Source organism: Meleagris gallopavo, chromosome 5 (genome assembly GCF_000146605.3).
Source record: "Meleagris gallopavo isolate NT-WF06-2002-E0010 breed Aviagen turkey brand Nicholas breeding stock chromosome 5, Turkey_5.1, whole genome shotgun sequence".
NCBI classification, from domain to species: Eukaryota; Metazoa; Chordata; class Aves; order Galliformes; family Phasianidae; genus Meleagris; species Meleagris gallopavo.
The window spans coordinates 4,210,422-4,227,430 of record NC_015015.2 but is presented as its reverse complement, the minus strand read 5'-3'; the positions used below and the strand labels follow the sequence as shown (position 1 = coordinate 4,227,430).

Genomic DNA, 17,009 nt, shown 5'->3' with positions numbered 1-17,009 from the left:
AGAGCAAGTGAATTCAGAACACAGAGGAAGGAAATCACAAAGGAGATCAGGCCCCAGTCAGGTGGGGAATCAGACTGCCCGTCACAAAAGATGAGCTAGAAGTCATCTTTTTGGCCCAGAGCCATGTCTGCCTTGGAGTGACGTGGGCCAGAACCAGCACTGAAACAGCTCTGTAAAATGCAGAGGCTGAATTTTAATAGGTGTATCCATTATATCCATTAGGAAACAATTAGGAATTCAATGTGAAGAGCCAAAGAGGAGCATTCATTTTAGTGAATGATCAGTAGTACAATGGATATTTACAGTGTTCTTGTGTCCCGGTTGCTGGATTTAGTACTATTTATCAGGCAGTGATACATATATTTCAGATGTTGCACGACAGAACTTTGCTTGGGTTTGAGGTTTAAGAAAAAGAGAAGAGTTATACCTTTTGTTGCTAACTATATTTGCTCTTGGTAGCAGTAGTTAAAAGAAACCATTTCCTTCTAAACCATCTGCAGCAGAAATGGTTGCTGCTGCAGGTCATTATGTGTGGCTGGATGGCAGTCAAGAGGCTGAGCTAATTGTGGTGTAAGCAAGAATCCGTATGCCAGTACACTGACTGAGTGCTAGCTGTAGTTTTTTCTGACCCTTTGCTGCAGAGATTACCTGTGTTAGTTGTTTTACTGCCTGCAGTACTTGGAATGGTGTGATTTCATTGCTAAGATATCATCGCTGCAGTCCTTGTATGGCTATAACACTTAAACGTGACCGAGAATCATGAGGGAGCTAATTGTGTCTTCCTTCTCCCTCTGAGAAGACTGTTTATTTGAACTGCCTTCTCTCTTGCTAGAACTGGCTCCTACATTTTGCACCTTTTGACACTGCAGAACAGCAGCACAACTAATAAGGAAGTCAGCCTAGCAAGCTTAACATTCTGAATTTTATGAAACAGTACTAGGGAATCTTTATTTCTGACTTCTTAGTAAGCTGTGATGAAATTGGGTCAGAAGATCTGGGTTTTAAAGTTGTAAATGTCCTGGTGCTAAGAAAATAAAAAGGAAACACTGAAACTTGTGTAAATGGCATCCTAAGAACTGTAGCAAGAGATTTTTAGAGCAGGCATGGCTAGAATGTTATATAAGCATTTTCAGTGTTACCGATGTTGTAATGTTACTGATAGTTTTAAAATATTCTTAAGTACTGCCCTCATTTCAGGAATAGTTCTCATGTCAGTTTGAGTAAAACTGTCAACAAAGCAGTGTTTAATCATTTATCATTAAGAAAACCTAGGATAATGTGTTCTCATAGCACTTCTCTCGCATTTTCGGATTTGACATAGGTAGACATCATGGGCCCGTAATTCACAACCTTAGAGATCATCTGGAATGGAGCATGTTATCCAGCACGCCATTAAAAAGCCATCAGCAAGCCTCGGACAATTTAGTAGCACAGTCAGGAAGCAAGAGACAGTGTTCATAGTAAGAGGAGTGAGAATAACTGGCAGTGGTCACATAGTCTCTTTTCAGTCCTCGCTGCCACACAGTAGCTGTACAATGCTTGGGACACACTGAGCCATAAATAATACTTGTCTGTAGGACCAACCCACCATTTGTGGTGTGTGGTATTTGCTGTTTCCTCATACACACTGTCCGGCCGGAGCTCAGGGATGTTTGGACAGCACTCTCGGATGTAGGGTTTGGGTTTTTGGGAGGTCTTGTGCGGGGCCAGGAACTGGACTCAGTAATCCTTGTGGGTCCCTTCCAACTCGGGACATTTTGTGATTCTGTGACTAAATCCAGTTCAGCTGTGGGGCTAGCCAGCAGAGGGAGATGCACTCATGCGGGTGGGAGGGAGCAGAAAGCGCTGGGAGGCCCTGAGGAACCTTCTCTGCACTCCCCAGTTTTCTGGGCCTGGCAAGCAGCAGCACGCTCTCGTTATTTTCCTTTGGCCGCAAGTAGTTCCTTTCCCTAACAAAATTAAAGAGAGTGGTGGGGAATGGATCACTTATTCTATCACTCATTTCTATGGTTTTCATTGAAGTAGATCCTGAGAAGGATTTAGGCTTTTAAATCAAATCTGTCATATGCAAAACCCCATTCAACTACTGCCAGATTCTGGTGTAACTTCGGCTTGCTCCGTGCTGGCAGCCTGCACTTGCTAGGTGTGATCATTGTCCCAACTCTTAATGAGTTTCCATATTTCATTGGGCTCAGGACTACTAGTTGCACACCTGAAAAAACTGACCTCTTGGGAGTTTTCCAATGTTCTCTACCTTATTTTGACAGGATTAGGCCCTCATGTTGTGCAACTATAACACTCTTGGTTTTCAAGATGTGGCTCCAAGAGGGGACACTCAGCTGGGCAAGGGCAGCCATGCAGAAGTGCAGAGTTGTAGTCTTTGATCTGCTCTCCCAGATGGTTCGTGGTTCATTGGGTAAATTTTGCAAATCATCTGGGAATTGAAACCCCTGGACCCCTGACTCCTCACAAACACTCTAATGGCTGGTTTTCTTTCCTTTGTACGGCTGAAAATGTTCCACTGTCGTGGGCCCATTGAATTTCATTGGCTGAACTAGTTCTGCTCAGACTTAAACATGTTTTAGGAAAAATGTGGGAAACAACAGTAGGCAAGATTGAGTCATAAAATAATTAGGCTTTGATTAGCCATTATGAGGGCAAAAGTTCTTTCACTGAAGTCCTAAGGCTTAAATGAAACCTTGTGTAGTCTTAGTAAAGTCGTCAGAGTTCACTGCCCAGATTACTCTGTGAAGTTTGGGGTGATCTGTCCTAATGTCTTCCGGTGAGTTTTCTCAGGTCTTGCTATCTTCTTAAACATGCTTTAATCACCTGGATGCCTTTAAGCCTGCTTTCGAGACTGTTAATAATTAATATTGGCATTTGAAATTTATCATGGCCATAACAAGAGTTTTCCTTCAAGAAGTGTCCCATTGATTTCTGAAGGACCATTCAAGTCCAGGATAGATGAAGAGAAATAAATAAAACTTCAACCTGTGCTTTGTTCTCATACAGAGCTCATATAGAAGGGGAAGAAACTGAGACAACAAAGGGGAATATAAAATATAGTAAATAGAATGTCTATATTATACTTAATTCAATATAAAATATTTGTATGAATATAATCTTAGTCTACCAATTCATGTGCTTTACAGTTGGGAGATTTAACTAGACAAGCTGTGAAACTAAAATATACTTACTACATTTTGTGTAATCTCATTTCTCTTTTGCCTGATACTGGAGTGAAAGTCTCCTTATTCTCAGCAGTGATGATGAGATGATGACTTTTGAAACTGCAAGTCATTTATAGGTTTTTTTTCTGGTTTTAGTCTGTGTTTGGATTTGAACATCCTCAAAGCAACTCATAATTTATTCATTAGTTTTTCAACTGTAAATATTTAATGATTATTCATAAAAGTCTATCAGCTTATAACTTACACACTACCTTAAATGTGAAGTGAAATTTTAAGTTAAATGAGCACTAGGTTTATGCTTCTGTGAACCTGAAAGATGACGTTTGGATTTAATGTTAGATACACGAGCATTGTATCAGGTGCACCAAGCTGAAAGCTAAGGACCTGATCCCATTGCTGAATGACTTTTGAAATTCACAGGGTTCCAAAACCAGACTTACAGACAGGCTATATGTTCAACCCTTTGGCTAGAAAGACAAAGAACAGATCATGATGGGCATTTAGTGGAGAGTGCCAGTAAAGAACAATGAATGGAAGGGCTTGGGAGGGGGGAAAAATGGCTTCAGTATTAATACTAAAGTAAAGAGTGCTTGTCCCATGGCAATCTATTTGCAAAATTGGGAAGTTCATATTCATATGTTAAAGAGTGAAATAAATATATACAAAGTGGTACAAGTTTTCAGACCATGAAAAGACTATGAAAGTGAGTGTGCTGTTGGCTGTCTAGATATACCTGAGCAAGTACAGGGTGTGAGCAGAAATCAGGTGACTAAGACCACTGAATTTTACTGATCCCTTTGTAACCCGTTCTTGTTCCCTGTAAATACCTTTCAGGAGTGGGAAATAAATCACTTTGGCATTGGAAATAATCTAACAATATTGCTCTTGGAAGGACTTAGAACAGCATTCAAAATTTCAGAGGCAGAGAAAGGATGTATTTGGCTAATGAAAAGAGAAGTTTACAGATCCAGATTGTCCAGGGAACTCCAAAGCAAATTATTTTATACTTGTAATACAGGGCAGGAAGCCATTTTCTTGAAGTGTCACCTAGAAAGTGTGATGTAAACTCCAGTTGTGCTGGAAGTGCATAATACTGCTCTTGTTTAACCTGAGTCTTTTCCCAGTGAAAGAAAGAGTTATGGTTAAGTTTATTTCCCTGAAGATGAAAGTAAAACTATAGAGATGAGTAATGAGTATTCATTTCTGAAAGACTAGAAAATCCATGTAACCAATGTCATCTTTGTCTCATTTAGTGTTCATTCATCAAATTTGAGTATATGCTACTCTAGTATGGACAGTCATCTCCACTGCCTGTTGGTACCATCTCTAGAAGATCTGAGCTATTAATCTGATTTAGAAAGTCACTGAGTCCAGATACTGTACTTTTTCCCACTTTTCTTTCTTTGGGAGTAGGAAGAAAGTATTTTGAAATGCTTGTTTTTACACTGAACTGCTTGCAGAGTTGCTATGATTTGCAAGGCATTTGTCATGCTTTTAATAAGTAGGTATTTGTCATACTTTTAATAAGAAAAGACAAAGAAATTAAACCTAATTGATAATTGCCCTGATACAATTGTTTGACTGCAGTGGATCATTGTGCAGGAGGCAAAGCTGTTTCAAGGAAAATGCTTGTACTCAGGAGAACACTTACGGAGTTGTTAAAGGAGTTGACAGGCACATGAAATTGGAAATTTAGGTACACTCCCAGTGATTTTGTCAGAGATTTATTCTCACACAACCCTAGTGCTGCTGCTTCTGCAGGTGGAAGAAAGAAGGGGATTAAAGATGGGGATTAAAGTTTCTTTTTTGTCTTTAGTCGGAATATGTGAGTTTGGTTTAGAGGTTAGTATAGAGATGTATGATGATTCAGATATCATTGAGAACTGTTAGAATTATACACATAAGGTGTATTTCCTAGTTTTATTCTTCTCTGAGGAAAACTTTGTAAGATTGTCTTCAGAAACATATTACTTAATTATATTCTCCCTTGTCATAAGGCAAAAATGAACAGTGATAATAACAGTGTATTCATAAAGGGAAGATGACCTCTGAGAGCCAAGAGGTTTGGAGGGATGGGGAAGAAGGAGAAGAAAGCAATGGCTGGAGGTTTTTGGCACCAGTAGCTTTTTTACTCTCTTCTCCTGCATGACCTGTGAGCAGTAGAAAACTTACTTTATTTTAAAATTGCTTTAATGTCAGTGCATGTTTTTCTGCCACAAGGCGGTACCTCCCCGTGTTCTTTGACCTTCATGTTTCATGCAGGACTTCAAGCATTATTCCTTCTGAAATCTTTCTGAAATTAAGCATTCCTGGGTGGAGAACGTTGCATGTAATAAAAATAAGATATAAAGCTTTCAATCCGTGATTACACAAACCTGTTTCAAAATACAAAACTGTGTGCATCTTGTGTTGTCCTGACGTGTAAGGAACTCGTCGGTACAGTGGGTAAAAGGCATTGCCTGTCCGTGCTCTTTTAAGGTGTCTTGGTTTGTGAAACCTCATGTCAAAGATGTTGAATAAATCTGCTATTTTCCAGTTTGATGCCACTACAGTTATTCTGATCTGTCAGCTTGCTGAGCTTCTCCGCGGAGTGTGAAATCTGTTGTTATTAGTAGCTTTCCATTGATTTCAGCATGACTAACTCCTGAGAGTAACATGTTTCATTGAACTGATTCTGGGTTATAACCACGGAGAACAATCCATTGCAGTCTTTTATCAAAGGTCTACTTATGTCAGGGGAAGGTGAAGCCTGACAGTAAAGCTGAGAGCTGCTCTTTGCAGTACGTGTGCAGTGGGTGTTCACGCAGGAGCAGGTTTCATGTGCAGGCAAGTATCTGCAATAAACCAATTAACGTGTGTACATTGGCTGTTTTTGCAAAATGCTGTTTATGTCTTTGTATAACAATGTGGTCTTAAGCTTCACTTTTCTTTCCCTTTTATTTTAATAGGTTAAGGGGAAAAAAAGTTTTTCCACGATAAAGTATTTATCAACTATGTCAAGCAAATGTTAGAATGCAAAGACCTGAGGCAAATTCCACACTCGCTGCAACGGAGCTGCTCCCCTCTTTTTACAGTCGTTTGTGAGCTCTGAGAACCTCGTCCCCACAGATTTGCTGAACAGGGAATAGTCTGGGGTCTGGCTTTACCAGCTTAGCAATCTCTTTGTTAAACTCCCCAGAGGGACTCCTCCGTTGTTCCAGGGCAGGCACTGTAGAGATTCATAAATCTAACTCAAATGCTAAACAGCAGACTGTATGAGCTTTGTCGACTTTTTACTGTCCCAGTTTTCTAAATACAGTAATTGAATTTGACTTTGGTAAACTACATCTGTTGCAGCAACATCTATGAGGAAAGGAGTGGAAAAAACGCAGAGGAACAACTCATGCAAACTGCTTTTCCACTCTCCCTCTCCCCAGTAGAGCCATTACTAGCTGAAGCTAGGAATGTCTTTCTTTTCTTCCTGTGAATGAGGCTGTCTTGCTGTAAGGGAAAAAGCTATGTGTCTTTTTAACAAAGAAGAAGATGTCCAGTGTATCAGAATATAATTCAGCGAGCTGCTGTCTTTTCACTCCCAAGAAAGTAAGAAACGTGTTATCTTAGCAATTGGTGAAGTATCATATCCATACCTGGCACTTCCTAATACCTAAAAATCATAGCACTTTTAAAAGGCAAATGTCTCTAAGTCATAGTTACGGACAGGAAACAATACAGGAGCCAAAACAGGATTGGAAAAAAGCTTTTATTTCACGTTGCATCTCTGAGTTCTTGCTGTAAATCTTGGGTTATTAATTGTTCATGCACCACTGAAAAGATCTAAGGTGAATTCACTGTGATTTTTGCAGTTAAATTGTGAAAGGGTTGAGAATTCCACTGTGATGTCCACACAACATAGTTCAGGATGGGATAAATTGTGCTTGTTGTGGTAGGAGGGGATAAGTGATTGTATCATTCTCGACTATTGAATGACTTCCATCGAGACAGCAATAATGAAAGTTAAGTAGTATTCCTTTGTCTGACAGAATCATGAGGGTTGGAAGGGACCTCTGGAGATCATCTAGTCTAATCTTCCTGCTGAAGCAGGCTCCCAGAGTAGGTCACAGTTATGCTGAAATCCAGTTCTTATCAATGTGAGAGGTTGCAAGATGGAGAAGAGAATGATGAGAGAGGGGCAAAAGGTCTCCAGTATCGTCACTTTTCCTTGCTTGGTGTTTTGGGAAATATTCTCAACTCAAGAGCATGGAAACACATTAAAGGTTAATGCAGTGTATTAATATCTGAACATGTGATGGGTTTACTACAAGTGATGTTTTGTTGTTTCAAAGGTATATGACAGATGGTGGCTTGGGCCTCTACACGCGAAGGCTAAACCGGCTCCCTGATGGCATGGCTGCAGTGCGGGAGACCATGCAGCGCAACACGTCCCTGGGACTTGGAGATGCTGACAGGTAAGCTCTCACCCAGCAAATGCTGGGATATAACTGTGAGTTTAGTCCATCTAATGCATACTGGAATGTTCAACAGCTTTGGGAATTCAGGTACTGAATATGTGGCTGTGACTTCTGCTCAGTATGTTAGGTTATGCATTCATGGAAGGCTCAGGATGAATACCAACTTTGTCTTCTGATTTCTTGCTTGTATTCTCACCTGTGTTTCTGTCTGCGTGATGTAACACAAGAAAATGTGAAACTTCATTTTAATAGCTTTTGAAAGAAAAAAGGCCTAATTCTCTTTTCATTTCCAATCATTCTTTCAAGTCCAGTGACTCCGTGTGAATGGTCAAGGCCAAAGATCAAGAATTAGGACGGAGGTTAAAGATCCGTAGTTAACAGTATTGGGATCCATAAAGGAAGCAGGTAGATGGACAGAAATGAGCCCTGTATTCTGTTAGAGTTGAGATAAATGGGTTAAATACTTCCGCTTTTAATGGATTGGCCTGTAATTGCTACTTTCTCTTCCAAACACAAAACCTGATGAGTGTTACTGTTGATGCAGTAAGTGAACTGTATCCTTTTCCTTCCATGATCTGACCCTAAGATTTTGAGTTACAGATTTGAACCAATTTTCAAACCATGAGCTTTGTTTTTTTTTGTTATCTGTCTTTCTGGGGTGTAACTGTAGTTGACTGAGTTTGACACAGCTGGTACTTTCTTGATAGAGATGTATGCAGTAAAGCATAATACCAGGGACAAATGATGATGGGGAAGCTTGCCTTGCTTTCAAGGAAAGCCATGCTGTATCTGTTTTGGCTTTCAATAAAAGAATGAAAACCTCTCAGAGAATCTCAGCTCAGTTTCGATTATTAAGTTAACATACACTTGCCAGTTGGAAAGTATGCCTAGATTTCTCAGGAGCTCGTATCTGTTTCTGAAATTTACAACCTAAAACCCATATCCAGCCAAGAGCACTACTCCTGGCTGCCTGTGGGTGAAGGTATTGCCACCTAGTGCTATAACTGAAGACAACCAAGTATCATGCTGTGGCTTTGCCACATTAACCAAAGCTGTATGTTTACAATACAGGATTGATCTAATGTAAACTGTGTTATTGTTTAATAGTGATCCTTCTGAAGAGGTAGTCTTTCCTCCCCTGCCTGATAGTTCCTGTGCTTGCAGCACTTTTTCTTGGTATATAAACTGTTCTCACATTTTATTTAATCATCTCCTTTCCTGAAGATGCCACCACACAAGGACCAATTACATATGTTCTACAAGAGCTGTTGTTTTTGTGCTTAAATGTTTTCCACTTCAAATGGGATTGTGACACACTGAAATGCAATCCCTAGTTAATGTCAGCTATCTCCACATTAAAAATAATTCATTCAGCTCATACTGGGGATGGGGGCTTACACACAGTGAGGACTGTGTGTGGCAGGCAAGTTAGCTGCAACAGGGAATCACGGAGGAATTAGCCTAGTGCAAGATTTGGTGATGGTAGTATGTGTTGCTTTGACTTAGTCTTTTCATTTTGGAATGCAGGCTTATTCATCTTACGTAGAAGATGAGCATCTCCTCACAATAGCTCAGCAATTTAAAAACGGCTCCCTTTTGGTTGCTGGGTGACCATAATGTGCAATGTAAGCAACAGAAAAAGAATATCTTGGTTTTATCTGCAGTTTTACAGGGTGAAAACTGGCCTAAGGAAAAGGGCTTTAATAAAACTGGTGTGGTAGCGCATTGCTTTCTTGATTCTGTGGAGAGGGAAGCAGGGGTTTGGAGTTGCTTTACCAGCGTCCATAGAAACATGAAGATGAAACGTAGCTCGTTCAAAGCAGATGTTGATTGACTGCATGGAGAATGGGTGTGAAAGGCTATGAACCTTTAAGTGTACGGTTAATGATTAAGAAGTTATCAGAGGAACTTTTGCAGGTTGCCTGTTTGTTTAGTTTTTTATGTTATTAATTGTAGAAGTCTAGTGGCAAAGCTCTTGCTCGTTGGCTCTGGTAATGTAAAGCACAGACCTTAGAAGGTATATTTTCCCCTGCAGCAGGGAAATCTAAATGAGGCAATTTAATTTAACGCTTGATTGCAAGGTTAATGGAATCATTGCACAACACAGCTGAGCTTATTTATTCACTTTGAGACAATTTGTGTTTGCATGGAACAAAGGTATTTTTAATGAAAAAAAAGGCATTAAGGATGCCTTTTTATTTAGCTTGTGATTTATTTTTTTTTTTTATCTTTTTTTAAGGCTGTAAATTAGCCACCTATGGTTTTGTCTCGTATGTATATGGATGTGGTGTGTACCATCTGGCAGCTGAAGTTTACTTCATGTTGCCAGGCACGGTTGCTTGATCTGAGATCTAATTCTGTCTTGAAGTTCATATATGCAACTTGCATTTATGAGTGCACACAGATAAGAGGGAAGAAATTTGACACTTAGTTTTGAGTAAATCTTTCTGTAATTACTTTCTTATATAACTTCTTAATTAGATAAGGTAATTGAGACCTGTGCTGACTTATCACATTTTGGTGAATAGGTCAGGAGGCTCTATTAATGGATATGAGCTTGTCAAGAGTAACTTTAATGCTGTAATTAAGGAAAAGTCAGTATGATTTTTTTTTTATTTTTTTTTTAAGTCTCGGCGATGGAGTCTCTAAATAACAACTTCCAAGTGTGATTTGCATGGATTGTTTCAGTTCTGCAGTTCAATTTGAGGCTCTGTGAATTTGAACCTTTGCATAGGAGGATAAGGGAAAAAAAGGTCTTCCCAGCTTGTCCTTTCAAAAGCCCCTTCTGGTTGTGAGGAGATATCACATTACATAGTCTTTGCACTTTGAACAGCTCCAACATGTGTGGACTGTAGGTGAAACACGGGTCAGCTGTTGAACGTGGATAGGATTGAACTGCCAATTCCAGAGTATTTCTATCTCACAGTGTCCTTAATAACAGTGTTGTCGCACTGAAGATTCTGCAGTTCAAACGAGAACAAAATCAGTTTAATTGCCAACTTAACTTGTGGCTGAAACCAGCTCCTGGTGGTCAGCAGCATTTCCTGCTTGTGTCAAGATTCTTGGATAATCCAGGTGAGAATGGAGAAGGTGAATGGGAAAGAAAAACTGAGAGCAAAACAGGAACAGAGCAGATAGACGGAGGGCATTCCATGCAGAGCACAAATAGTCCTACCACACTATGATTAGAAATGTTACTGAATGCAACATTTGACGTATGCAATCATTTAAAGCAATTTCTACAAAAGGTAAGAATCAGGCTTTCCTAATATCTAAAGAGTAACACTTTGTTGTGATTTTACTTTGTGTAAAAACAGGTTACGGATATTTATGTAACTCCTGACTCAGGAAATAGCCAAGGCTTCGCGTTTTCATGGAGGGAAAATTCTAGAGCTCAGTATGTTTAAATTCACTATTAATATTTTGAATCCTATTAAAAATACAAGATTGTTTAAAAGAGGGGTTAGTGCTCAGGGCAGGAAGGAGATAGTTGAACCACCTTGGCAACTGGGATTACACTTCAGGAGAGTTGAAAAGCAAGCTAAGGCATGTCATCAAGCTGGGGACAATATTGTTCTGTTCTGAAACGTGGAGAAAAGTGGAAACGGAGGAGATGTCACTGGTTTTGGAAGGCATCAAATTCCACTGAAAGCAGTAAACTACAGGCACTGTGCTGGTAGGTGTCATGTAAGAAGCTGCATCAAATTGTCTTTATTGTAGGCAATGGTAAAATATGAAGATGTAACAACGTACAGTTTTGTTAAGGTGCTCTTTGATAGATTGTGGATGGCCCATCCCTGGAGGTGTTCAAGGCCAGATTGAATGGGGCCCTGGGCAGCCTGGTCTAGTATTAAATGGGGAGGTTGGTGGCCCTGCTTGTGGCTGGGAGGTTGGAGATTCATGATCCTTGAGGTCCCTTCCAACCCTGGCCATTCTGTGATTCTGTGATTTGTCATGCAGTTTTTTGCTAGGGCAAGGCATCTTTATTATTAAGTATGTGTTTTCAGTTTGTCCCCTTAATTGAGGCAATGCAGTTAAAGCTAAATGAAGATGTCTTCAATTCCTGGCTTTGCAGACGAGGGGTTAAGTCCTCTGTTCAGAGAATATCCATTAGCAGTATTATCCCCTTACTGCCCATCTCACCATTACTTTAGTTTTGCTGCTCTAGCATCAGTAGCATGATGCATAAGAGGAAAAACAGAGAACGTGTGTCTGGACTAGCCACTCAGACTGGAAAGCCTTTGTCCTAGAATGTTACAGCATGAGTGGATTATATTTTAAACTTCAGACAAGCATAACTCTGGTAAAAATATGTAGAAATAGATATTCTTGCATTGTGATGGCAGTGGAATTCCCATCATCTTCCCCCACAGCATCTCCTGATCCTGCCATACTCCCTTAGGAGAGTTGACATAAGTGTTTGTGGAGTTCCACAGCAAATAGCCTTTACAGGGAGCTTCATCTGATGGTTCATATGAAGAGATTCATGGAGGGAGAATCTCCTTTCTGTCAATAGAGAGGATTCTTGTATTCCGTCTACAGAGATGTCAGGAGATCTCAGCCAGCAAATATGCTGCCAAGCCATTACTAGTGTACCAGGAAGATTTTACAGTTCTTTCACCTCAAGAAAGCTCTGACAATTGTATTTGCATAGAGTTTGTATTATACATGTGATTTATAAAAATTCCCATTTTTTCTTGGTAGGCAGCAGAATCCCCTTATTAGAAGATCTTATAAAATAAATCAGCATAGTTTTCTAGAAAATAATTCAAAAATCTGCAAGGTTTCTTTCAAGTTAAGAGAAATGAAAAAAGAGGTGCTCAACGACTCATCATTCATTGTTACTGTATGTGCTGTGCTGTGAGTCACTGCAGTTTGTAAATACATGTCCAGGTATACTTGCTTAATAGCAAAGTCACGGGTGTGATACACACATAACAGGTCTTCTCTGCATGACCACCTGTTTGGATTTTAACTGTAAGTTAGGAAAGCTAGCACTGCTTCTAAATATTCAAGCTGTACCTTGGTACCTATTTATACCTATCTCTCTGTCTTTGTAAGATCTCACATTTATCTTGAGAACTGACTCAAACAAACGGAGAAATTCACGTTGCAAAGATTCTTTGAAGTTTATGGCTTTGGGACCTGCAGATTAGAATCACAATACCAAATACTTTTATTTTCCAAGGAGTCTTTTAACAAGCAGTAGTCCAAAGTGGTTTTAGGTTACATAAAGTAATTGCAAAGTTAAGCAACAAAGAGTAGGTGAACGCAGTGGTACAGTAGCTGTACCTGAGGGCTGAAATTAACAGTAACAAAAGGGAAAAAAGCATTCTGCATTCAAACAAGACAAAGTTAGTCAAGGGAGTTGAGATCCTTTGGCAGATGGGTTTCAGTGGGCTAAAGACAGCAAACCATTGTGTGTGTAAACATTTCTTCTGGTTTAAAATAGATGGAAGAAGTTTCATTGCTAAGTACAAGTTACAAACAGTTGCTCTAAATTTATCCAGATTTATAAGTAGTTTAGAGTAAATTGTAAAGGCAGAGAATACCTGTGAAGCAGAGGATGGTTTATCAAGGAAAGGCATGATACGAGGTTTATGTGATGTACAGTAGAGAGATATGGATGATTTATAAGTTGTGTGATATGGAGGGGTTGGATGGGGAGAGGGAACAAACTATAACTGGCTGTAAAGTCTGTCCCATTATTTAATCTATGGTTTTTAATATCCACTAGAATCATTATTTGGATGTTTTGGTTAATTCTTTGAAGATAGTTTGTGGAACTCCCTTGAAGATGAAAAGGAGGAGGTCAGAGATGAAGTGGCTTTGTGAGAATTGCCCTCCCTTGGGCAATGAGGTTCTTTTCAGCTTTGTGGCTTGCATGTGAATGCATTCAGTGGGCAAAGTAATACTTTTTTTTTCTTTCTTTTTTTTTAAATCACCCACATACTTTCTGGAGTACATCTGGTTGGATGAAGTTTGTTGCTTTCTGGGAAGAATATATTTAGGATGGTCTGATTTTACTTACTAAACAATGATCTGCAATGAGTTTGCTTTTCACTATGAGTTGGAGCTGCCCGAAGTGTAGAAAGTGTAGAAAGACCTTTTGAGTGAAGAGGGAATGAGGTAAGGAGGGTGATTTTTTTTCAGCAGAGATTGTATTTATTTAAAAATTTCTATCCAGGCTCTAGATTATCACAACAAGTAGTAACAGTGATATAAGATTGATATATATGATGGATATATGGGATGTATATTGATATATGATATATATTGGGTGTGGGAGGGGATTGGTTACCTATTTAACTGACTTCTTATAAAAATATAAGTAGTTTTTGTACAGGAATGTCCTTTTTCTATGTATCCATGGTCAAAAAGAGCTTTTACTTTATTTACTTTATTTAGGACCTAGGTAACCCTGAGCCAGTAAAGTAAGCTGAGAATTATCTTCTTCCCCTCTTTTTAGTAGCCTTGCAGGCTAACAAAACAGCTGCAAATGGTTGTTGACATTCTTCAAGAACTTCCTTCCATTCATGAGGAGCTATAGCTCTACCAATGTATGCAAAAAAATCCAAAACCAGAAACAAAGAAGTTACCCTTCACCTACATGCTGTTCCCTCCAGAGTTGTACCTGGTATAGTTTTAAAACTCGTTTTCAGGGTTTTTGTTTTTGTTTTGGCTTAGATATAAATACTAAAGGCATGTAGGTAAAATCTTTTGGTGTTGCATTTCTTCTTTTAATTTCTTTTCCTCGTGTCATGCCCCCTGCTTTATTACTGTGATTCTAATTCCGCATTCCTTTAGGAGATATTTCCATCTCTGCTCTGGTAGCTAGTTAAAATGCTGTTAAAAGTCAGGAACTGAAGTTCACTGCAAAGCTAGTAGAGAGTTGCTGGTACCTCAAGGTAGAAGCTCGAAGGGAACTACATCACCAATGGAACTACACCACTGGAATTAGATTTCTTCCTAAGGTGGCTTTTCTTTCCATCTGCACCCACTCTTAACTGTTTAACTACTAAGTTGACATAACTGCTGATTTAGAGCCTCTACTGAACCCCTTGATATTGCTTCTTCCACTGCTGGAGATCAACACTGTCTTTTCTGTTGTATAAAGTGGCTTTTAAAATACTTCAGGCATGTGGGAAATTAAGCTTGTATTCCAAGGGTAAACAAGATTGTAGATACAAAGACCATTTTGAACTGTATCAGGGTCTTTGTGCTTTGCATGACAAACCAAAGAATGTGAAATGCTTGCTGACATACCACAGACTTTGTTATTTGGTTTTCCATGTCGAATGGCAAGAGTGTCAACATAGTATCACAACTGACCTACAACAGTAACCTCTGAGTTTGGGATTTGGAGATTGAAGAGATAAAAACTAGTAGCAGACAGTTGTCGGACTCCGAAAGAGGAATCCCAAGTATTAGACTGGTGTGGAAACTGATTTAGACTGCTGAAATTACCCTCTGGAACATGAGTGAGAAGCCTGCAACCTGCAAGAGGAAACCTCCTCGTGATATCCAGGTGTACCCAAGGATCATTGCTTATACAGGGAAATAAGACATCCAATTCAACTAGCTAGCTAAAATGTTTAAAGTTGGATATATATCCCGTGCATATCCACGTCTGCAGCATAGCAGGAACAGCTGTAAAGTATCCACAGCTTTGAGCTCAAAGTGTTGCATATTTCATAAATAGGTATATCCTTCAGCTGTCCTGTATGGCAAATGAAGGAATGTGGGGATACCTTTGGGCTTACTGATGTCAAGAGAAATGCAAAAATCCCTGACTTAGCACTCGGTAAGGCAGAAGATGTGTTCTGCTAAAATGAAGGCTTGCTCCCTACTTCCGTGGCGCTTCAGAAAAAGGTGCATGCTCTCACACAAACCTCATTTACTAATTACAACTGTCTTTTTGTAAAGAAGGACGTCTCAGCATTCATATATGTCTCTACACAGCACTTGCTGTTTCACTGACAAAGTGACTCTTGGAAGCTGGACGGCTCACAAGTGTGCGTACTTAGCAATATGGACCATGATGTGGGAATGTCCATCCCACTGGAGTGACTTTCCAGCTCTGGGGAATAAATTTCCTGCACTTCTGCATGCAGCAGTGAAGAGGAAGTGGCAAGGGGCAGCAGTGCATCATTTTATTTTTGCTCTCTTGGGATTCTGGGCACTGCTGGGTCACTCCTTGATGTCTCAGTAAGTTCCTTGGTGGCCAGCAAACTATTCCGTATGCAGGACAGTACCCTTCTTATCTTTGAGTCCTACTCTGCTCTTCCCCATTCCTCAGCTTCCTTGTGGTTTAGGGATTTTCCAGGAGTATGATAAGGTGACTTTCTGACCTTTTTATGACATATAATAGGATTCACAGTGAAGTTGAGGCTCTACAGAACAAGTAATTACTTTGCTCCTGCTCTCTGAGCTGGGACCTGACATCCTGCGGCTTAGGCAGCCCAGTGTTAATGCAGCTACATGAGCTTTAAAGAGTTTCTGTTATTTTGTAAACAGGCATTATGTCTTTCACATGATAGTCCCGTGTTGCTTAGGTATATACAGTAGGTATAGATTTGGCCAGGATAAATAAATGCATGCTCTGTACTAGAAACACTTTGAGCTACATTGCACTGCATTATAAGAATGTATGTAATCAGTTTATTATTATTATTATTATTATTATTATTATTAGCTATTCACACTAAAAATAAAACATCTAATTTTATTAGCACCGATTGCTGCAATTTGAAAGTAATTAATTTGATGCAAATGCCAGATGCAAGTGTGCAGAGTTAGCACACAGAGTCTCAATCTGTACCACATCGCTAGAGGCTATGTTTATGTATGTCCAGGTATATTTGGTCAATAAGTAGCCAGAAGATCAGTGCTAAAAATGAGGAGCCTGATTACTGCCTGAGCAAAGTCCAAGGACTGAGTTCAGCTCTTCTTAACAACATTTATATTTTTTTGTTACTGAACTGACAAAGGCTCAGCTCACCAGCTACTGCAGAGTTGCCATGTGCTGCCATCAGCCCCAAGTAACATTTTTATCTTTCTTATCTAATTTCAGCTTTTAATCTTCTCTGATTATGTTGTTAGTTGAAGTTCATTTTCATATATATCAGCTAATCCATTCGTTTTGGTTTGAGGGAAATGAGTGAACCACCTTGAGCGTTCAAAAAGGTTTTATTCCCGCTTTCATGTTCACTGTCAGGATTGATTTATTTCTGTTATGAAAGTTGCAACTAGAAATATTCTTCATAACATGACTTAATGCCTTAAACATCTCTTTGAGACTACTGATGTTATTTGATACTATCTCATACATAGTTTTGTTTCGTTAGCATTTTAATGCAAAGGTTTCGTT

General features: G+C 39.4%; 1 protein-coding gene across 11 annotated transcripts in view; it reads left to right on the top strand.

The window, feature by feature from the left end:
- NAV2 (neuron navigator 2) overlaps nucleotides 1–17,009 on the top strand; it is a 332,145-nt gene that overhangs the window by 247,700 nt on the left and 67,436 nt on the right. For all 11 annotated transcript variants that reach the window (XM_003206105.4, XM_010710730.3, XM_010710731.2 and 8 more), the window contains one exon: nucleotides 7,514–7,636. In XM_003206105.4, the coding sequence (XP_003206153.1) occupies nucleotides 7,514–7,636 (123 nt within the window). The remainder of the gene's footprint in view (nucleotides 1–7,513; nucleotides 7,637–17,009) is intronic.